Consider the following 24,025-nt stretch of genomic DNA (forward strand, 5'->3'; position numbering starts at 1 on the left):
TCTTTGGTCAGTCTCATAGACAAATCTTCATTACTGTGCAGGTCCAAGATGAAGTTTAACAGAATTTCTAAATGCCTTGGGAGCTAAATAAGAGTATTTACAATATAAAGAAAGATTTTTTATAATTTCATTAACTAACCTAATCATTATAGTAATCTTCAACAAACAGAAAACCATGTAAGTTTGTAGTTAATGTTTGCCAATTCCTATGGAAAAACTGGTTAGACAAACTGGTTTTGTCCAGTTGGGTTCCTGTGCATAGAGAATTAAAATGCTACCTGTATTTAAACTGAACTGCAATGATTTGACTTCTACAGCAGCTACATGCACACATGCAGACCAATTCGTCACCAGAGAAGTACAATATAGTAATTTTAGCATGTTCACATCGGGTGGATGTAGTCACTTCTTAAACATATGCAAATATGTTATTCAAACTTGGATACTTAAAGATAGGTGGATAATTCACTAAGTAGAATTTATGACTGACCATGTTTCAGTTCTAGGTACAAACCTGAAAACAAAATGCCATTTGAAAGAGATTTCTTGTTTTACACTCCTCAATTCATCCAAACAAGTTATTGTTATTTATAATGAAATTTCAAAGGCACAGCTCACCTAGATTTGATGATTATTGTGTTCAAGTAAACTTCTGAAGTGCTGCGGGTAAAAAAGAAAACTCCCTTATGATGTCACAACACTACGTTACTCATTAACTGATTTTTAAACCGAGTTTGGGCTGGAGTCACACCAAGACAGCACTTCCTACTGCAGCAAAAGGCTGTGCGTGTCAGGGATTGCTCTAGAATTGAACTTACCTAACTCTGCAGTCAGCTCCATTAAAATGCTGAGAAAAGGAAGCTCCTTGGAGGACTCCGTTTTTCATTCTGAAAGTCAGAACAGCTTCCGAAAATCAAGTAATGACACCCCAGCCAGTCCTACGGAGAGTGTTGGATCAGTATTTATAAGGTAATTCCCGACATGTTTGAGTGTTTTTTATGTGATCAATGATGAGGGAACAGGGCAGCAACATAGGAGCGCACTGAGACAAGTGCACTAACGAAAATACCCAGATAAGGAAGCTTTATATGAGAAGGAAATGCACACAGAGATGGTAATTTCATGTATGTCACCGATTAGACTGGGAAAGGGAGCATACCGTAAAGGAGAAACTTGTGGTGGAGACAGAAGGGTATTGTTTTCTCCTTCCTTATCTACTGACACTGAAATAGGGCTTTGAATGCATATAACACTACATACTAATAAAATTCAAGTTTTAGCGTGAACTCTATGGAATTACCCAAATACCTATAATATTTGATCTCTGTACAAAACAAATTTAAACTTTGTTAGACGAGGGAGTTTAACAAAATATTTTCCTGTGTGTTTTGGCCTAAAGGAACTTCATAATGTTTATTAAACTAATTTTCAAGATAAGTGCCAGCTTATCCACAAAAAATATTCATGGTAGTAGAAAACTTGGTAAATGCATACAGGTAAAGATACACAAACCACTTAGGGGAAATCTGTTTTCTCACTTTAGAAGAGTGGACTTGTTGAATTGCAAATTCCACATACGGTGGAATTCATTGCAATGCAGAGTTCTGGATAAATCATCCACGTTTTCGACAGCACAGAAAAATGAGGGGAGGCAATGAGAGGGCTACTGGGACTTAATGCTTATCCTTCCTCATCTACTGCAGAAGCAAGACAATGAAACACCCATAGTACTTATGTCAACCCATCATTAATAGAATAGTTTAAAAAGCTATTCAAAATATCGTTAGACATTTATTGGTTCTTAATCTGCTTGAAAATTCTTTGCCAAGACCTGGTCCTTAATTGTTGCATGGTGCCAAACAATCCTGAAGAGTGATTTGGAACCTCTACATACTCTTTCTGTGGCTGAATTACATCTCTCTGTGGCTGTGCACAAATTCTTTATGTGGAGTGACAGATCTTATCACTAATTGGGTGACTACTATAAAAGAGTGTGTTGGCCTAATTTTTTCTCTTTTGAAATAATATTAGGGGTTTTTTTGCATATCATCCTTTCTTCCAACTCAAATGTAGAGAGATAATGTCCAACAGTTTGAACAGACAATAGAGAATCAGAAATTTTAAGTTGTAATTAGAGATTTCAAAGACTTTTATCTAGAACTAATCACTTAGAGCTTGTTCTTAAAAAAATAATCACATGAATTTTCATACGTCTCTTGATCTCATTTTCCAATTAGGCGCAGGACATAAGTACATACAGAGTACAATACAAGTTGGTGATTTTTAACCAATTCCTAATTTGGACAATATAAATTTTGTCCTCCTTTCTGTGTTCTGTCCAGAACTCTAGATAGACAGAGCTACCTAGTCTTTTATTTCTCACTAAATAACCAGAACACAAAAATCTGCCATATATGCTCAGGGGACAATGTGACCAGGCCTTACAAAGAACAGAGTCCTTTACCCCAGATTTCTCAATAATCAACCTGCCTGCCAAGTATTGAGTGATAGGGGCAGGCCTCCTAGAAAACCAGTTTACTCAGTTGCTGGTTCAGTAAGGATAATATGACCATAAAACCCTGCTGTGAAACCATACCTCTATCAATAGCAGAGATGGAGCAGCACACTGCAAATGCTAGACAATCTAATAAGAAGGATGCATGATAGCACACAATGAGCTAGATGGACTGAGCTCTCACCAAAGCTGCTTTCATGTGCTTGTCATAGTCATGATACATTTATTAAAAATGAGCCACATGAAAAATCATGGAAAACACTTTTTGGGAAAAGTAAATGCAGGCTCTGCATTTTTAGGTACTATTTTCATACAGTTCTATGTATTTGGAGCACATTTTCTATATATGAAGATTCACCCACAGAGAAAATTTACTGTATTAATAATCGTTCTTGTTCATTCTAATTATTCATGCCTGAGGACAAAAACTGACTATATGCCTAAGTTTTTATATACATCTGTTTTCACCTCACTGTAATTGGCACCATGTGGATGAGCATGAATTTGGCAGAAACCAGGGACTTATTAACATTTCATAACAGGGAGCTCACAGTTTATCACCATGGCAGCATGTTATTCCTGACATAGAGCAAAACTGATTTCAGAAGCAAATTAAGACTCTGGACCTAAAGCTGAGGTGTCAGCCATGCATTATCGATCAGAAATTTGTATTGATAAAAGTACTGGCCAGACATTTTTGCAGCATTTTGTCAGCATGAATGTATAGAGTTGTTCTGACATCAGAACAAAACACTTTTCAGTAGGCCTGAACAAACTATGGCCAAAAAAAATGTGATCTCCAGCTCCCATTTGGAGCCCATCCCTATAATATGAGTTATTAGCCTGTATCCAGTTCTCCTGAAATTTAGAAAAATCTCAAGGCTTTTGGATAATCCTCCGAGTGACTCTAGAAAAAAAAAAAAAAACTCTAACATATTAAACACAAGGAAATTAGTTTTTTCAGCAATCTAGACCACCAGTTCTGTGAATACATAGCATACAATGCTATGTATGCTTATGCCAATCCTAGCAATAACCACATTGCAGGTTATGTATTAAATGCTTGTAAAAAAAAAAAATCAGCATTTGTCAGTAACATTGATAATAGGTTTAAATTATAAACAAATTTTTTAAAATTACAGAAAAATGTACAGCCTGTAGAGGTTTGTTTTCTAAATACCTCATGAAAATAAGAGTCAAAAAGGTTCTCGACTCTAGTCCTGACCCAGCAGATCATTTGGTGCACCCCAATATACAAATAACATAAATACAGTACTCACATTTTGCATCTGTGATCTGGCATTAATATTTACCTATCGTTTGCTCACAACAAAATAACAGAAAAAATCTGTAACAACCAGTAACATAAACTTTAATATGGTTTTGTTACACATGGGTTTTTGTTTGGACACAAAAAGGAACCCTACATCCAGATTTCCTCTCTAAAGATTTTTTGACACAAAGCTTTTTTAAAGGAAATTCTGCATTGAAATTATACCCCTCAGAATCTTCCAACATACTACTGTAAGACTGAGGCCTACCTCAGACTAATTTAAGAAGTCGTGTTAAAAACATAGGCATACACCACCTTCCAAAAAGTGTGTTGCTTTTATAACTCAATTATGAGAACCTGAAACACTGGCAAACTTACTGCTCAATGGCTTGCAACAGAGATTTGGCATTCACCTTTTGTAGCCTGACTATGAAGACATATTTGCACTTTTTTTGGTTTCTTTTTCCCTCAGAGTAATATAACTCCTATACAGAGACAGAACAGTAACTGTATAAGCACAGTAAAACACCTTATTATTCACAACCACATATGATGTAAAAACTGTGAGAAAACTGATAGGATGATTAATTCTTTCACATTATTTGTGTTCCTCACTTTAACCTTCCTCTTCTAAAGGTAAGAACAAACCTTTCCTAAGCTTCTGGCAAGTCTGGGCACTATATGTTCTTGTGGAAGATTCAATTTATCCTTAAACAAGATAGTTTTCATTTTCTTACATACTTAATGTACCATACTGCTGCAATTCAGAGACTACCAGATGACTAAAGGTTTTTTTTCAAGAAAATGATCACCGTATTTATGCATATCATGAATGTCTGCATGCACTCAGGCACATATGGTTTCAAAAAGGACCCACATGTATTCCTTCATGATACACAGATTGAGTAATTATATACATGTATGCACCTTATTCATTAGATACACATCATCTGTTTGATACCCTAAACATACAGCTGTAGCTGGATTTAATTTTTGTCCAAGTGCAGAGATGTCACACTTGGATGTTGTCCAGGATTTCCTTGAACATTTATAATCAGAGGATGACAAACCAAGCTAATGTGACCCACCAGAGTAGAACAAGCAATACTTACATTTATCTTTTTTAACACAGCTTGACAATATATTGATGATAATATATATTACTTTTATTAAAAATTGAAATATCTTTTCAAAATTATAAATGGAGAAAGCGAATCTTGCTGCAATTAGATTTCATACAATCATTTTAAATGAGAAGATCTAGGCCTCACAGTACTCTAATATGTTAGCATTGCCATTCATGAGGCATCCAGGCCAACACAACTGCATGAAAATATGCCATAACTGCTCTTTAGTTTTTTCTATCATGAGCTAAGAGGAGACACTGACATGTGTTTTGATCACCATGGCCCAGTAAGACAGTGGTGAGGCTCACAGCACGCACTGTGTCTTCTGTGACTCTACACAGGTCACTGAAGGTTGTTTGCTCTAAAATGGCAGTAAATGTGCTGACAAGTACCAGTGCAATGTGTTACATGCTCACTGAGAGGTGGGCTGACACCATCCTACTAATACTCCAGAAGTTTTGTGTGGCAGACTCTCTCCTTTGTCCTGCTGGGTGTTACAGCAGAATGTAGCACAGACTCTTTCATCCAACTCCTCCAGCACAGAGCCAAAACGAAAAAGCCTTAGCATGCCTCACCATTTGTGATAAGTGCTCCAACTAGCTTTCAGCCCAGCTTACTTCATCTGCCCCATGCACTACCCTGTCCAAAGGGGAGTCCAACCAATACAGTAATCCAGGCTACCTTAAAAAATAGGAATTGATACTCAGATAAGACTTCCAGTAAACAGCTCAGAAGAAAAGTATTACCTGATACGTATATCTGTAAAGTAGTCTCAAATTTTAAAAGCAAATAAATTACTAAATTTTTAATCCAGGCAAGGAACAAGACTCAACTGGCCAAAACTGTTTTTCACTCCTTACAAAATTGCATCATTCACTGTGTTCTGGCCCTAGTTATCTTCCACAGAGTATTTTGGACCTTGGCTCAATCTATTTTGAGCAAACTTCAGGTATGATGAGTAACTTGAACACTGTTTTCAAATACTTCTGCTTGAGTAAGGAGTATCACCTACACCAGCTCAGTATGGTTTTGTCTAGCTGGGTCTTATACCCTTCGAAGACAGAATGTGTAGCTTCTCCAGGAAACTTCTTCCAATGCTGCACCACCTTTTTAGTCCGGTTGTTTTGGCTTTTACCTAGTGTGTGTCTCACAAGCTGGCTCATTCTGATTTGTGGATGACTTCTGTGTATTCTAGAAATTAGAATTTTTTTCCTTGTTTCAACATCTTTCCAAATGTCTATTAGTTTGTGCCTCATACTATCAGAGCTCCTATTTCTACAGTATCTAGCATAAGACTGCTTTACTATCACATTTCAATGATGAGGACTTAGCAGGTCTTTCAACACTTAATGGCTTCCAAGACATTTGCATAGCTTTCACAGAATCCTGCCAATGCAGAATATCATAAAGAAAACTGAACACAAGACATATATTTTGTCCTCTTAGGAAAAAGTACTTGTATTCAGGCACAATTGAGGCTATATTTCTTAATACATTTTTACACCTGCAAAGAAATAGAGAAGAATTCTCTATTGAAGAGAAATGTGCTCAAAGTACACAAAATGCCTGTAACCTCTTTACTCATTTTCTGTTTCATTTCTTTCCAAGGAACTTTCCTCACATTCAGGCATGCTGATACTTGCCAGATAAACAGAAAAATACTTTATGAGCAGCCAAAATGACTGTACTGAAATAAACTTTATTGATTAAGACAATCTCTAACGCAGTCTATTTTCAGCTAGATTGTCTTTTTCATCATACAACAGCAATATCCTTGCCAGGAATCTCTAGGCATGCGTACCAGTTCCACTGCTTTTTATACTGACCTTTTCAGTGCGCCTCATGCGTCTCATTAGGCTCTTTCACTCTTTCTTTCTTCATGTCCTTCAAGATCCTATCCAAAACCATTCTGATAAACTGAGGAAACAGACTGTAAAGGAAAAAAAACAACAAAAAACCAGAGGAAAAATGCACAAAGGATATGTAGATGGTCAAACTTAGTGAAGTCTTACAATTTGCTGCCAATGTGCTAGAGAACATCTCACGTGACATTTATTAAAGCTTCATTAGGCCATAGTGCTTGACTAAACCTGAGCCAGCCTCACTCTGTTGTGAAACACAAACACTTCACTGCAATAAATGACCAGTGTATAGGTCAGATGAAGTAATCTTTTGAACTCCTCTCTACACAGCCTTCATAAGACTACTGGTGTACAGTCTGGGGGATCACACTTCAGAAAAGACCTGAACCTGCAAGAGGTAGTTCATAGAAAAATTTAAAAAAAAAAGTCCAAACCCACAATTTATATGTTTTATTTGAAACTAAAGATAAGATGAAAATGAGGAGAAACAAGAGAAAGGTTTTCACTGCTCTTCATATTGAAAAAATTAAGAAGCAATGGCTTTAGATTTCAGCAACATGGATTCAAAACCATGTTGTGGATTGAGGACATACCCTGGATGACAGCAAACACTGGAACTGGTGGCCTGAACACACTGATGACTTTTAAAAACAACTTAGACAGGAGTCTTGTCAGGAGTGACACAGGAGTAGCAGGCCTTGACTTGGGACAGAGAGCGAACTCAACAACTCAGTGAGTCTCTCTCCCAATTCTGCTTTTCTGTGATTTCATACGTATCTTAAACCTTTTTATTTTGCAATGAAAGTTTTTCCTACTGTTTCATCTCTAATTTTTTATCCTTTGCTGTGTTATACACAATGTTGTATAATTACTCAAAAGGCCCTAATTACTGAAAACCCTGAGTCCTCTCTAAGGTTTATTGTACTCTTCAGAGCAGGACCATGTGAATTTTTGTCTATACCACATCACCACTACTGCAGGCATGAAAAAGTAATCAATAACTTTGTATTACACTGCTTTCTCTTTCTCTCCCCAACCTGCCCTTCAGCAGTCAGAAAAAAGCACAGCCCAGATTTTCTCACGAGTCTCACCTGGAGATAGCTTGATCTTCAAATATTTGCTTTAGTGTATCTGTGTATATGAGCAATTATCACAGTACAGTAAAAGATCCTTTGTGCATTTTTTCTTCTTTTTATGTAAAGCTTTATCATAAAACAAGCTTATGGTTTTCAAGTGTATTCCACTCACAGGAGCATTGCACATTTGTTTGTTTAATATAAGGTACTCCTCCCTGAATATTACTGAGAATCCTGGTATTCAGAGCTTTTATCCCTGAGGAGTGTCCCGTCTCACTCTGGAGTTGCTGCACCATGTACAGTTTGACACAGGTTGGCCACAGAGTTTATCTTTCAAATCCTCCAAAAACCCCCAAGCTATAGTCCTGGTTCATTGTTTATTACTTCCACTGTCATTATCAGATAACAGCAAACTGGACTAAGGACGTGTGTATCAGCAATCTGCCAGAACCAAGTCTCTCACAAGAGCAAAGATATCATGACATGGAAGAAATTATTAAGCAAGGATTCCTTTCTTAGCATAAAGGCTTTAGGCACCAATTTATTTGAATGTAAGTTTCTTCTACACTAAATGATTAGACAGATTTAATTAAAACAGAGAGCTGTGTGTACCTTGAGAATGGAACCACATGAAACTTCAGGAGAGACTAAGCTCCAGGACCAAGCAATTCCTTTCTAGTTCTTGCACCACTGAGGTAAAGACAGGAACCTCTGGCAATGAATGAACAAAACAGTTGGTGGTAGCATTTATCTCCTAAACAGATGGTTAAATCTGGCAGACTGAAAATCTAAGCACTAAAAGAAAGCAAATTTTATTTATTCAAATATCTAAAAGTCAGATTCTCACCTACTATAACCAGTACTTCTGCTGAACAGCGTATAGTTACACAGGAATTATTCAACAAGTCTGCCTCAAAATTAGGACTAAATAAGCAAATACATTTTTAGTGCAATGAAAAGCCTCCAAAAACAAGATGAGAGGTAAGAAGTCACTCTTCCTACTGATTCCAATCTTTCTTTGCATACCTTGTTAGTGCACACTTACACAAGAACAATCCCCCTTAAAACCTCACACAGGCTGCTGTACCAAGAAAAGGGCCTGAACAGACACATGATGGCTTCCCCAGCCCTCTCAGTCCCAGCTCTACTCATAGTCCAGGCAGCTGAAAAGGGTCCTACTCCATTATGGATGGATAAATGAGATGCTGTTATATTGTCACAGATTGTATCTGGTGTAAGGGGGTGGGAGAGGCTCTGCAAAGCAGTGCCAAGTGCCCTCAGGTGCTCCACAGGGAAGAATAGCAGCAATCAGTGTTTCACAGGCACAGGGCCTAACAGGTTGAATAATCTCTCTTATAAATTAAATCTCATTTCTTTTCCACACGTGCCTTGATTTTTACACTACTACATGAACATTAGTTAATGGTGCCTCCCAGAAATACAGCCATTTAAAATGTCTTCCTTTCTATGCATCTTAGCACACAGTCTTTAAATTTTTCTGTACTGGAGCCAATTAAACCAACTCAGTCTAGCAAAAATAATACAGCAATCTCACTTTTTTTTCAGAATCTGTGTGCCCAAGCAGCTATGGCAGCCTCAAGTCACTTCACCATTTACACCACTTTCTTATCACTAATTTCCTGGAAGTATTGCAACAATACCTAAACCTTATTTCTTGCACCTCTTAAAGACTAAGTATTCAAAGGTCATTAAGTTGCTTCATACACTTTCCAATCTGAAATGTACAAAAGTATCTATCTCCTACACAGACACTCACTAAAACTGAACATATTCTCCCTTTAGCTCAATAGCTAAAAGCTGAATAGTTGGTTGTTAGGAAGTTATTCTATTATTAATTTTATTAAAACATTAAAATAGACCTTTATCTAGACATGTCACTTTGAACTCTCATCCCAGGATTTTCTCTCCTTTGATATTGTACTTACAATCACTTAGCTTTATGAAAACATAATTTCACCAAACTGAAAGCTAACTGGAGTATTAACCAGGTAGTAAAAACATTTTTCATATGTCCATTGATAGTCTGTGCCTGCCATGCAAGATGACTTGTGCCAAATGCTGCCTTAAATCTAACCTTCCTGAGGGCACTTGACTTCCCCACAGCTCTGCCAGCTCAGGCCCAAGGAAGGCTAGGGGTAAGCCAGCTTGCTGTTTTTTACACAGTATTTAGTCAGAGTTAGTAGAAATGAGACAATTCCATCTGGAACTAAATCTGGACAAGGATGTCAAAAACAAGAAGAATGTATTTAAATATACCAGTAAAAAAAGGAAAACTAAGAAGATGCAAAGAAGGCAAAGTTACTGAAAGTCCATTGGTCTTCACTGGCAAGACCAGTCTGGAATCTCTGACCCAGGAGATCAGGATAAAGGAATGGCAGAAGCAAGACTTTTCCTTGGTCCAAGTGGATAGGGTTAGAGACTACCTAGGCAAATTCAATATACACAAGTCCATGGGACCTGATAGAATGCACCCAAAAGTGCTGAGAGAGCTGATGGACATCATAGCTATGCTCCTTATGGTCATTTTTGCAACGTCATGGAAATCAGGAGTAATGCCTGAGGACTGAAGAAAGCAAATGTCACCCCAGTCTTCAAACAGGGCAAGAAGGAGGATGCAGGGAGCTATGATCCAGTCAGCCTCACCTCAGCCCCTGGAAAGCACCTCATTCCCTGTGGATAGAGGCCACCTCTTTCCACAGGAAAGACAAGAAGGTGATCAGGAGTAGTCAGCATGGATTCACTGAAGGCAAGTCATGCTTGACAATCTGATTGCCTTCCACAATAAAACAACAACCTGGATGGATGAGGGGAGAGCAGCAGATCATCTTCTACCTTGACTTCAAGGTTTTCAACACAGTCTCTAACAATGTCCTCACAGGCAAACAAACTCAGGAAGAGAGGACTGGATGAGTGGACAGGGAGGTGGATTGAGAACTGTCTGAGCAGCAGATCCCAGAGTCATAACCAGTGGCACAGGCTCTAGTTGGAGGCCTGTCTGTGGTGGGTCATCCCAAGGTCCAAAACTGGACCCAGGCGTGTTTAACTTACCCATCAATGGCTTGGATGAAGGGGCAGAGGCCTCCTCAGCAATTTCACTGACAACACACAGCTGGGAGGAGTGGCTGATACCCCAGAGGAATGTGCAGCCCTCCAGAAGGACCTCAGCAGCCTGGAGAGATGGGCAGAGAGGAACCTCCTGAAATTCAGCACAGGCAAATGCACATGGGGAGGAACAACCCTGGCACCAGCACAGGCTGGGGTGACCTGCTGGAAAGCAGCTCTGTGGAGAAGGAGCTGGGGGTCCTGGGGGACAGCAAGCTCCCCATGAGGCAGCAGTGTGCCCTGGTGGCCAAGAAGGCTGATGATAACCTGGGCTGCATTGAGGAGCAGTGCCAGCAGGTTGGAGGATGTGATCCTGCTCCTCTATTTGGCCCTGGTGAGGTCTCACCTGGAGCGCTGTGTCCAGTACAGGGCTCTTCAGTACAAGACTAGGAGCTCCTGGAGATGTCCAGCAGGGAGTTACCAAGTTGGTCAAGAGTCTAGAGCAGGTCTCTTCTGAGGAAAGGCTGAGGGAGCTGGGTTTGGTCAGCCTCAAGAAGAGGCAACTGAGCAAGGACCTCATCAACGTCAGCAGGCACCTGAAGGGAGAGTGCCAAGAGGACAGAGCCAGTCTCTTTTCAGTGGCACCCAGCAATAGGAGAGATAATGGACAGAAACTGATGCACAAAGTCCACATGAACATGAGGAAGAATATTTTACTGTGCACATGACCACACACTGGAACAGGCTGCCCAAAGAGGTTGTGGAGTCTCCCTTGCTGGAGATATTCAAGAACCATTTGGACACAATTCTGTGCCACAGACTGAAGGATAGTCCTGTGTGAGCCAGAATGTTGGACCCACTGGTCCCTTCCAACATTACCCATTCTGTGGTTTTGTGATTTATCTGTGCAGACAAAGCAGCATAGGGTGCCGCTGTTGAGAAAGGAAGCATAACCACCTACTCGTCTGCTCAAGATGTAAAGCCGAGGATGGAAGTACCAGCCATGCACCTCAGAAGTTCTCATTAGCACAGCAGTCAAGAGCCCGGTATCAGTGTTTGGACTACTGCCTGCTTCCACGAGTCACCGCGAAATGCGCTGCCAGAAACAGGGCCCCGGCCACCGCCACCTTCCCCCCGCGACCGCGTCTGTGTCAAACCGCGTATCTCCTGTACCCCGTATAAAACATTAAGGACGGCTTTTGTTGGAGCCGGCGGGAGCCGGCGTCTCACGCGACAGCGTCCCGGCTGAATAATTTAAAGCTCGTAAGGGATCGGCCTCACGGGGAGCGAGGGGCCGCATCGGTCACAGGCTCCGCGGCGCGGGCGGCGCCGGGCCCGGCCGGGCGGGCCCAACCGGTTTGTGGCGGCTCCGGCTCCGGCGGCCCCGAGCGGCGGCGGATCCGCCCCGGGGCGGGGCGGCGAGGGCGGAGCGGGCGGCCCGGCGCGGCCCGTCCCGCCGGCGGCGGAGTGCCTTGGGGCGGAGGCGTGAGCGGCGCTGCCCGTGCCGATGGTGCTCATGACCGAGCCGCGGTGCGATGCGGAGGAGCCGCGGGCAGCGCGGGCCGGCGGCCGGCGGGAGAGCAGGGGCGCTGCGCGGCTGTGAGTAGAGCCCGCCCGGGAGAGGGGCCCCGAGAGGGGCTGTGCCGGGGGACAGCGCGGGGCCGCGGGGAGCTGCGGGGGGCGGCGGGGACACCCCGAGCGCTGTGCGGGTGTCGGCCTGGAAGCTGCCGGGGAAGAGTCACCGGGGGGGCTCCGCCTCCAGCCCTCGGTCGAGCGCGGACACCCCCCTCAGCCGAGCCCCGCGCTCGAGTTCAGCGTTGAACTCCGAAGTTACCGTATGAGGAGCGAGGCATATAAATACTGCTTCTAGTAGTTTTATCCAACAGCCTGAAAAATCTTCCTGAGTTGTGACACATTAATACTGTAGTTGTGCTTTATCGCTTAAGTTAAAGTGCACGGGCTCCTGTAGAAAGCTGTGACCCTTTGCTGTGGGTGCCAGGAAAACGCAGAACTTTGCTAAAGGTTCACAAAGTCTGGTACAGGCAAGAGACATTAAAATGGGAGTTTGTTCTGATGTCCCAGAAGGTGGAGGATGTCCCTTCTCGGGAAGGATGGTGGGCACTTGCCCGTCCTGGCATGGTTCCCCGCTGGGCTCCTCGCTCAGCGTGGTCATACCCATACTCACACTTCTGCTTTTTAACCTGGGAGGTACTGTAAAAACTGAGCAGGTGGAGAGGTCAAAAATATTCTTCGTGAGGAAGAGGAGGCCCTGCTGACCGTTAAAGGCTTGGACTAACTGGTGGAAGGTAGGGAAGTCAGAGTGCCCAGAAGGGTGGGAGGACTCCCCTGAGGCTGCTGACCTTCCCAGCCTCTGAGGGTGACTGGGAACGTCGAGAGTTAAAGGTTCATCTCTGCGTTGGTCTCTTATTTCCTGCGGAGATCTCTGGTTGTTTAGGTCCTTGGCAATGACCATCACTTGAAAACGTTGCTGGAATCAGGCAGCTGTCTGTTTCCATACCAGACTCCCAATTCACATGGGTCTTGGCAATCCTAAGGACAGTGTGTGAGAAGTTAAACATCTGTAAAACAAGAAAGTAAAACGTGTGGGGCTTTCTCCTCAAAAGAAATTAAAAAGAGTTAACTTTCTCCTAATATGAGATTATTTCTCTTCCCAAAGAACTTTTCTTCACAGATATTTAAACTTCTTCCAGGAGAAAGATGAATAGGTTACCAGCAGCTAGCTCTTTCTTTAGAAACAAATTCTGGGAAAGTCTGCCTTGGTTTTTGGGCTTTTTCCCCCAGCTGTTGTATGTGTGATCTCTAAGCAGGTGTACTCCTAAACTATGTGTCACAGTGAAATCTGTTGCCAGAAATAACTTGCTTGTTAGAGAGCCCTGGGAATCAAAGTGTCTTCTAAGTGTCCTTTATCCTGTATGGTGTAATCGCATCGGTGACTTCACACTACAAATGAAACATAAATCCCAGACCTTCTCTAGAGTCTTCTGACTTCAAACCTTCGATCCTGATCCCTGCACAGAATTATGCCAGTGAACCTAATGAAGTTCTTCAGGTATGCAAGATCTGTGTCTGATTTTTCTCTTTAAAACAGAACTAGGAGTCCAAGATAGTATATGGAGAGCTTGATCTCAGAGGCATTGCACATGCACCAGTAACTGACCATCTGTTTTGCACCCAGGTGTTTAGTCTTTCAGTCCTTCATCAGTCAACAGTTTTAGTAACAAGGTCAGTCTTAGCCAGTGTGATAAACACTGTGACTCCTTAGGTTTTTTTAGCCATCAATTTTTGCTGTTCAGCAGGTGTCATGCTGGCAAGAGCTAGGCAGTCTGTTACACTTTAAGATACAGTGCTCAGCAATAGTGGCCTGACCTAGGAGGGTGAAAAGACTGAGAGAGGGAAAAAAAAACCTTGAAACACTTTGTCTTAAACTAGAAAGTTGTTGAAAAATTTAATCTTTGGAAACAAAGTTGGAATTTATTTTCCAGCCTCATTTTACTGAGAGATTTGTCTGAGAAACTCTTGTGCTCATTTGATTGGGAGTTAACCTCACAAGCCAGGTATCCTTGGTTTGACTAATGTGAAGTTACAGGGGAGATTGTTCAGCTCAAGAATAGAAGCATGGCTTTAATTCAGCTAGAAATGAGATTGCTACAAGCTGTATTGTTGCAAATTTGGTTTTAGAAGATGTTGTATGTAAGTGTATGTGAATTTGGTGTAGTTTCATTCCCCTCATGTACTTCCAGGGAGCAATATACAACTAAGAGAGCTCATGATGACCTCTATTTGAAAAAAATGTTAGTGAGGTTATAGAGGTTTATGGAATCTTTAGTGTTTTCCAAAGCTCGGGGGGGAGAGAGATTCATATGTGTAAAGAGATTTATGTGTATACAGTAACCTGAACTTTCTGGGGGTATGATTAAAATGTTGTTCAGTTCAGAGATGAACTTCATAGCCTAATATGCTGCTGCTGCTACCATAAAGGCTCCCTGGAGGATAGGTGCATCTGAAGGACTGAAGCTGTAAAAGTATTTTGGGTTGTTTTGCTGGGCTGTTTTGGGTTTTTTTCCTGAGTTTTTTTGGATTAAGTGTTTCAAGATTAGAAACTTGGAAGTTTGTGTTTAGTCAACAGTGATTCAGAAGAGTTAAGTACTTTAATACTGATTTAGAAAATGGGCTACTCTGGGTTGTTTAGTGATATTTACATATTTGCAAAGTTTCCCATAGATCTCTGTGAGCTGTAATCCCAGAGATAACACTGTGTGGAAGATGGGCACTGTTATTATGCAGACCCAAAATAGTGATGTGCCAAAGGGTTGTCATTATGTGGAGTTCCTTCCAAGCAAATAAAAAATTTGTGGACAGAAAAACCTTCCAAGTAGAGTTCCTTAACCATTATATCCTGATGTGGCCTTAGACCAAAAAGTAGTTAACTCTTACATTGTATTCAGAGAATTTTTTTTTTATTTTTTTTTTCACTTTTTAAAGTGGGGTGTTTTTTATTTGTGGTGGCACTTGACCTCCTATAGAAGCTGTCAGGCCAGCTTCAGGGACAGTTGGTAGAACAGATGTTTGAGCATTAAAAATAAGAGTGTGGCACATTAAGGAGAAATGGCAGAGGAGTAATAACAAGCAGTTCATATGCCTTGTCAGCATCCCTCTGCTTTTACCCATGCTTGCTTCTGACGAAGTCCATGTAGCACTTTCTGGTGCCACTGGTAATATTTGTCCTGGGATGATTCAGTCTGGGTGTATAAATGTGATGTGATGGGTTACAATATGGCAAGATTCTGCTAACATTAAGTGGCACATTCTGTCCCCTTACGGTTTACAGAATCAAGTAATGTCCAATTACCAGGTGCAACTGCAGAATTGAAGAGACTGAGACTTCAGAGTCTGAAATATGTGGAAGGTTTTACATTTTTTTTTAGTGAAAATGCATTGCAGTACTGAGGAAAATATGCTACTGCAAATAGTGGAAAATGCTTGCAAGCAAGTTGGGTACTTCTGGGTGGGGAGAATGTGATTTTTATGGCTTTTTTGTCTGGCATATTATTCTACCGTAACAGATGTTTCTTAATAACTGTTTATCAGTTTATAAATTAAAACAAAATTAGTTGACTGACTTGTGCTTAATCAAAATTCACTAACTTTTTAAAAGTCTCTTACTTAAGAAAAACACAAAATGCAGAGAAGAAAGGGGAAGTTATTTATTACTGACTTAAAGTTTTATTTCTACTTTGATCTAGGTTAACTCCTTTCCAGTAGTCAAACTTCTACTGTGGGGTTTTTTTGAGGTCTTTTTTTTCCAAAGGGGAAAAGATGCAAGTATGTACTTTGAGGGAACAAAGATACTAACATATACTAAGTATCATATTTTTTAATTGTTCCCTTGTTCTTCTTCAGTTTTATAGCAAAAGTAGTAACACATGATCTCTAAAGAAGGAGAGGCTTGCAAATGAAATATTTAAATTTATGGCATGATAGGAATGTTCCAGTCTAGGTTTGAACCATCATGATGGCGTTTTTTTATCACTTCTGTTTTTTCCCTTTTTTTTCTCTGCCATTCCTACTTTGTTCACTTTATGTACATGCTTAAGTTATAAAAGCAGCTTTTAAAAATATTCTTTCCATGTGCAAATGCATGGTATGGATTGAAGAGTTTTTTTTTTATTTCCATCCAGGTGCCTCATGTGGCTAATGTATTTACTAGTTAAATGGAATCTGTGAGAAATGCTTGTTAGGCAACATAATAACTGCAGCTTTGGGCAGCAGAATTTATTGTTGGTATTTGAGAGGTGATGCATAAACATCCCATCACAATATTGTCTTCTTACTTCAGTCTCCATAAGTGTTACAGTCATATGGTTAGAAATTATGTGCTTATCTAATGAGGCCACTGCTGAGATGAATTATTTTTATGCTCTGTACATAGCTGTTGCCATGTCCGCATATATCCTTTCCAGTGAATCTTCTCAGACCTGTGCTACTTTAACTAAACTTCTACCTGGCACTGACTGTCTTTGCCTCTGTCCTTGAAAAATAGCACACTAAGGTTAGGGACATTAACAAGCTCCAGAAAGAGTGGCAGGAAATAATATGTAGGCTGCAGATAGGCAGCAGACAATTTCAACAGAACAGGGAACATAGAGGCAGACCTGAAGCCTTCACCTTCTGTGGAGAGAAGAGGGAAACCTAGTTATCTGACTGTGAGCCAGCAGTTCTGTACCTCCCCCATAAATCCAGCCATGCCCTGGCATGTTGTACACATGCCTCAGTTTAGCCCTCTAGCTATAGTTTCAGTCTGTCTGTGAAAGACCACCTAGGCAGAAGGCTCTTGATGTGCTTTTGTAGCTGCCACCCATGCTATACTAGTTCAAGAAGAGCTGTTCAGATTTGTTCAGCTTTTTTCTCGACAAGAAGGAACTTTGTATTACAAAAAGTCCAGTAAATAACAGAATTATATATATTTCTATATTGTTTTGAGAAATTTTAAAATACATGTAAATGTGCTCTGGCCAGCACAAGGGAGAGTGTGTTTTGCTGTGGAGTACAGCTTGTGGCCAGTGGAAAGGCTCAGACTGAAGAAGTGGACTTTGAGAGCATTCAGACTCAGTCTCATGGTTACATAGAAAAATAGAAAAGAAATGGTGAAAATAGAAAATCCAGTTGCCCTTAGCAGGTGTCTGGCTACCATGTGGCACATCTGATTCTAATAAGGTTACCTTTTTCCAAGACTCTGGAAGGAAAATGGTTCCTTATATTCAGTGTTACAGTCAAAGGCACTGTTGTGGCTCGTGTTAGTTAGACCCATTGTTGGGAGCTAGTATTTCCTAGTGTGAAATAGTAGCTTTTGTATTCAATTATCCACATTGTTCTGGTCTTTTCCATGAACACATGAGCGGGTCTGTAAGAGTAGTCATAGGTTGAAAAGATAATAATGGGAAGCTCAGCACTGTCAGATCCTTGGTAAACGGTTCACTTCTGTCCTTGGTGAAATGCATGATGAAACGTCAAAAATGCACTTGAGTATTCCTTGAAACTTAGAATTTTTTCTCCTTGATTAGTGTTGCATTTTAAACAAAGAAGGCATGATACAGCACAGTAGATATATGCAATGAGAAGCTCGTTTTCATCTCATTTTTCATTTGGATTTGTTGTGCACTGTAACACACTGTAACTCCCTCCTAGCTACTTACTCTGAGGGAGCTAGAGTTTGCTCCATTAGATAAACGAAGGAATCCAAAAGAGGCTCTTTGTCATTCTCAGGGTTCTCGTTTATTGCATGATGACTCCAGGGAACAAAGAGGGTTAGGGTCTCAGCTAATGGACTTTTCTAGGGAAAAGGTCAGGGAGGGGATTTGGAAAGAAGCCAATAGGATGTGGACACGGAGTTAGGGTAACAGGAGAGATAAGGGAGGAAAGAGGCCCTTATGGCTTTCCTGCCAATGAGATAGGGACCTAGAAAGAGTTAAAGCATTCCTTCTACCCCTGGTATTGGATTACAACATCTCCCCGTTTTTTTGTTTTTAAGTGAGGGAAGGATATTCTATTTTGATTTGAATTATGATTTTGCCCACCATTGGTAATTGGCGGGAGAATTAGATTGTTTTATGTTTTTCATTTCTATGTGATTGACTACAGAGGTAGAAGGAATGATACCATTAATGGCCTTGAAAATTAAATGTCGTAGGATCCCGAATGCCATTATTACAAGGAAAAGAATAACAAAGAATAACAGAATATAGAGGTCCACCACCCAGAGAACCCCCAGCCTCTGAACAGTTCATTTAACCAATCTTCTGATTCTTGCTTCACTTGTCCGATTAGGTTGTTCATATTTTGAAGGACAGTGTGGACATTGGGAGCTTTTGAGGTCAAATTCATACAGCAAAGTCCTTCAAATTCCTGGAATTCGTGTCCATGCACTAGCAGAAGAAAATATATAGCAGCACGATTTTGGAGTGTGGCCTGCCTGGTAATTTCCTCATCCTCTAGGAGGGAGCTTATGGCAGTTGAGGTTAAGTTTGCCTGTTTAACAACCCAACACTCTAGGTGACCTAATTCACCCAGAGCTTTAGCTGCTGTGACCCACAGAAGGAACACAGACACAGCTATTCTTTTTGATTTGGCCCAATGGAAAATTTCTGCATTACAAGTTGGGTCCAAATTGTCAACGCTCCTCTTTTGTATTTTGTCAGCTGATTTGTTTTTGTGAGTCCAATCACTAATTAAAGTTTCGTTGGGTACTAACAAGAACAACCTCTCTATGGTACATGGCCCTCCTAGAAGCTGAGAAGGAATCCCTGTCCATGCCCGATCCCCACAAATTAAAAACAATCCCTTAGGGAGACTTTTGGGATTTGAATAAGCTGGATCATTGGCTGAAGTCTCGTTTAGAATATTACACCAATTTCTTGTCATGAATTCCCTACGAAATTATCGTATGAGATGGAACCTGTTGGTGTCAGTAGGTTTCGGGACAATACAAAAATGAATACAACATGGTGCAGGGTAGGAACCCAACAGCTCTAATTCTTTCGGTTCCTCGGCTGCTTTGGGCAAATTTGGCAGCAGCACCTTTAAAGGATTTCTTCTGATCTCTGCTGGCTGCCTAGGTGAAATGGTGAATGACTCAGGCGCTTCATTGGACATTTGTAAATCAAAGCTGCCTGAACATTCCTCAGCCTTCAATGGGACTCCTACCAGGCAGGTGGACATAGGATCTTTTGCTGTTGCAGTGGACAGACATATGTTTTCCTGTTGGAGCGTTCGTGCCAGGGTCACCCAGATGTTTTGACGTGGCTGAGGGACGATCCACACCACTGCCAAACTGTTCAGTGTTAGCAAGAAGACAACTTGGAAAGGGTTCATCACAGGGTTGAGTGGAGGGTAGGTTTTTCCTCTAAAAGGAAAAACAAACATTTTAAAACATGTTTTGAGTCTCTGTCTGCCAGAATGTAGTCCTTTATAAAGATTTTTTTCTCTTCCTTCTGGTGGCATCTTCTTTTTGAAGCAATGGTTACTTGCTTCTCATCTCCTTCTGCTGGAGCTGGATTCTTTGGAACAAACGGTTTGACCCACTTCTGGGGAATCCACCAAGGGCCTGAGGGAGTGGATATGCACGCACAACCTCTTCCCCAGGTTACCAGCTCATAGGGACCTTTGGTTTCCCACGTTTCTGGGTCCCTAATCAAAACTGGTGGATGCTGAGACAACTTGAACTGTTTACTGCTGTTAAAGTGACGTACCACAGGAGGACTCATATTTTCAAGTGAGCAATTCAAGAAATTGATAGTGAACATGGTGTTGCAGAGCTTTTGCTGTGGAGACATCCACACAGTAGAATTGCTCTGTCTAGCTAGAACCTGTATGAGAGTCTGGTGTGCACGCTTAATCACAGCGTGGCCTATGGGGGAGTGGGGGATGCCAGTTTTATGTTCCACTCCCCACTGCTGGACAAATTCCAGGAACTCCTTGGATGTGTACGCTGGGCCATTATCGGCCTTAATTTCCCTAGGGATCCCCAACACTGAAAAGTCTTGTACTAGGTGTTGTTTGGCATGCGCAGCCCTTTCTCCTGCATGGGCAGAGGCATAAACTGCACCTGAATATGTGTCAATGCTTACATGAACATATTTGAGGCGTCCAAAGCTAGGAATGTGTGTGATGTCTGTCTGCATCACTTCACAGCTGCCAAGGCCTCGGGGATTAACCCCCATACCCAGCGATGGCATGGCCTGCAGCTGCCAGCTCACACAGGTGGCCACAATGGCTCGAGCCTGACTCCGTGTTAGCTGGAACTGACAGACCAGACCTGGAGCATTCTGGTGGTATTGCTGGTGGCTCAGCTTTGCCTGTTGGAAGATGTCAGGTAGGCGTGCTTTCTCAGCTGGAGCTGCAAGAGAGTCTGCCTTACGATTCCTTTCTGCAATCTCGCCTGGCAAATCGGTGTGTGACCTCACATGCATCACATAGAAGGGATGCTCTTTATGTGAAACCAAATAGATTAGCTTTGAGAGCAGTCTAAAGAGATGCTCATTATCGATGTCTTTGAGCACTGCCTGCTCCGCTCTAGACACTACTCCAGCAACATAAGCTGAGTCTGTTACCAAGTTAAATGGCTCCGAGAACTTCTCAAAGGTTCTCACAACTGCAGCCAGCTGGGCTATTTGGGGCGAGCCCTCCACAAACTCCACATCAGCTTCCCAATGGTGAGTCTGTGGGTTTCTCCAAGTCATCACCGACTTATGAGAGACCCCTGACACATCTGCGAACACTGTGAGCACTTTGAGTGGTCTCCGACTCCTCTTCTCATGAGGAATAAGGTGGAATTCCTCATTGAACAACTTATGAGCCGGGCCCTGGACTGATATTTGTCCACTGTAGCTGTCTAGAGATATTTGGAGGCTGGCATTGCTCTGGAGCAAGTGCTCAAACATCTCTTTGGTCATCCTTTCAGGAGAGTTTCTTCCCTCCTCAGAAACTTTGACTGGCAGGTAAATGCATGCAAAGTCACAACCAGCCAGCTCACGCAGCCTCATCCTTGCCTTCTGAATCAGCTGAGCCATCAGCTCTTGTGGCTGAGTGATGGTCTTGGATCTTTGATGGGGGAGAAAGACCCACTCTATGATTAAGAGTGAATCATTCTGCCCCTTGATCCACTGGAATATTAGACCATGCAGGTGTGGCAGTTTTCCCAAAACAATGAATTTGAAAGGCAGCTCAGGTTGATAACGGTGAGCCTGTCTCTCTGACAAAGCTTTTTGTACCTTTTCAATTGCAATCTTTGCCTCTGGGGTCAGTTTCCTGGGAGAAACCAGCTCTCTTTCTCCTTTCAATAAATTAAAGAGAGGTTTTAGGTCCTCATTAGTGAGGCCTAATCAGGGCCTTACCCAGTTCAAAGACCCACACAGGGAATGGACATCTGCCAAGGTTTTGGGATTATAATTAATTTCGAATTTCTGTGGGACAATCGTCTGTGCAGTAATCTCCAAGCCCAGGTACTTCCAAGGTGGCATCCTCTGAACTTTGTCTTCTTGCAGTTGAAATCTAGCAGAGGTTAAAACTTTAACCACTAGGTCAAGTGTGTGTTGGAGTATCAAGTTATTGGGAGCACACACAAGCACATCATTGATATAATGTAATATTATGGCTTCCCTTCTTTGTGCACGCACAGGGGACAGCAATGAGGCTACATACCACTGGCAGATGGTAGGACTGCACTTCATGCCTTGTGGCAGCACTTTCCAGTGGTACCACTTCATTGGTGCTTCTCAATTTATGGAGGGAACTGAGAAAGCAAACCTTAGGGCATCTTCAGGGTGTAGGGGGATTTGGAAAAAACAGTCTTTGATGTCTATTACAGCCAATTGCCAATCTCAGGGTAACATTGTTGGGGATGCCATCCCAGGTTGAGGAGACCCCATGTCCTGAATCACTTTGTTTATTTCTCTGAGGTCATGTAATAATCTCCACTTGTCCTTCCCCGGTTTCTTTATTACAAAGATGGGGGAATTCCAAGGGCTTGTGGTTTCCTCAGTATGGTTTTTTGCTAATTGTTCCTCCACAAGTTTCTCAAGCGCCTTCAACTTTTCCTTTTTCATTGGCTGCTGTACTACCCAAATTGGGGTGTCACTTAGCCATGTTAGTTTCTGGGCAGGGCGCTCCACAGTAGCCAACTCTAAAATACCATGGAGTTTTTGGAATAATCATTTTAATTCCTCACTGTGACATGGAGTCCCTCCCCCACAAGGGACATTTGTAATCTATTACAAATGGACGGACACTAGCCAATCTCCCATCCCTCGATTTGTACCATGGTTTTTGATATTTTTGCCAATTTAATTCCTTCTATACCTTGAATTTTCCCAGCCACAGGTTGCAGTTCCCAGTGTGAAGGCCATATCCTTTCAGGTGTGGTTGTCACATCTGCCCCTGTGTCAAGCACCCCTTCCACATGGAGGTGCTCTGATCCATGTGTTAGGTTGCATGCCAAAGAAGGTTTTTCCTCACCCACCGCTTCTGCCCAGTAGGCCTCAGGTGCTTTCCCATCAGCTGTGACTTCTGCTGGAATGGGAATAGCCTGAGCTAAAATCTGCCCCTTGCCCAGGTAGAATGGTGGCTGAGGACATCGTGCTAATATTATGAGGCAGGATACTTTTCCTTTCATAACCATGGGAGCTACTTCAATTTCTAAGGGTGTGTGTGCTGTGTCTCCAACAACAAAATACTCACTCTCCATTTCCATGTGCCATATGGTCTCATCTACTAGGCTGCTTGACAGATCCACTGTAATAATTGTCCAATCAGTAGTCCTGAAATGAAAACCTTTAGTAGTCTCCAGCCTGACACAACCACAAGGCTGCCAGACCTGGTTAACAGAAGATTTGACATTTAAATTATTTTGCATACCCACACTTTTTATCCCATCCTCCCCCTTTGTTTTTAAGAGAGAGGCTTTTGCCACAGTAGTGCCTGCAGTATTTATATCTTTGTGCGTTATGATGTTAAGAGCAGGCAGGTGCTCCAAACTCAGTTTTTTCTTTTGTTGGACTTCTTTTGTTTCTGGTTAAGAGGGCGTTCCCTAGCGAAATGTCCTTGCTTTTTACACTGGAAGCAGGTGATATGCTGCAGCTGTTCAGATGGCACAGGTTGCTTCCTTTCTCGTGGTATTTCATCTGCTGCAGGCTTGGATGGAGCTGGCCTTGGATTCCTTTCTGATACTCTGAACAATTCTGCTTTACTGGCGCAGGCTTCTATCATTTGTGCTAGAGTTAGTTCAGGGTACATAGGAAGACTTAGAATAACTCTGCGACAGGCCTCATTGGCATTTCTTTGTGCCATTTCTTTTATCAATTCAGCCTGGGTTGCACTTGTCTTTCCACTTGTGCACACAGACGATCTACGAACTGCAAAAATTCTCAGAAGCATATTGTTTTATATTAACATAACTGCCAGTTATCTCAACTGTTGGTAACTGATTAAAACTTTTTCCAGCCATATTGCAAATTTTATCTAAAACAAATTTGGATAATACTCGAGTTTGTTTTTCAGGGCAATGCCAAGTCTTAAATGCTCTAATGTTAATTCAT

General features: G+C 41.8%; 1 protein-coding gene across 2 annotated transcripts in view; it reads left to right on the forward strand.

The window, feature by feature from the left end:
• Window positions 1–748: 748 nt before the first annotated feature.
• GRAMD2B (GRAM domain containing 2B) overlaps window positions 749–24,025 on the forward strand; it is a 50,839-nt gene continuing 27,562 nt past the window's right edge. Inside the window, exon 1 of one of the 2 annotated variants that reach the window (XM_056513545.1) lies at window positions 749–969. In XM_056513545.1, the coding sequence (XP_056369520.1) occupies window positions 845–969 (125 nt within the window). In that variant the 5' untranslated portion in view covers window positions 749–844. Of the gene's footprint in view, window positions 970–12,354; window positions 12,516–24,025 lie in introns of those variants that run through there. The other variant, XM_056513546.1, reaches the window with a different exon arrangement.

The sequence above is a fragment of the Oenanthe melanoleuca genome, chromosome Z (genome assembly GCF_029582105.1).
Source record: "Oenanthe melanoleuca isolate GR-GAL-2019-014 chromosome Z, OMel1.0, whole genome shotgun sequence".
Classification (NCBI taxonomy): domain Eukaryota; kingdom Metazoa; phylum Chordata; class Aves; order Passeriformes; family Muscicapidae; genus Oenanthe; species Oenanthe melanoleuca.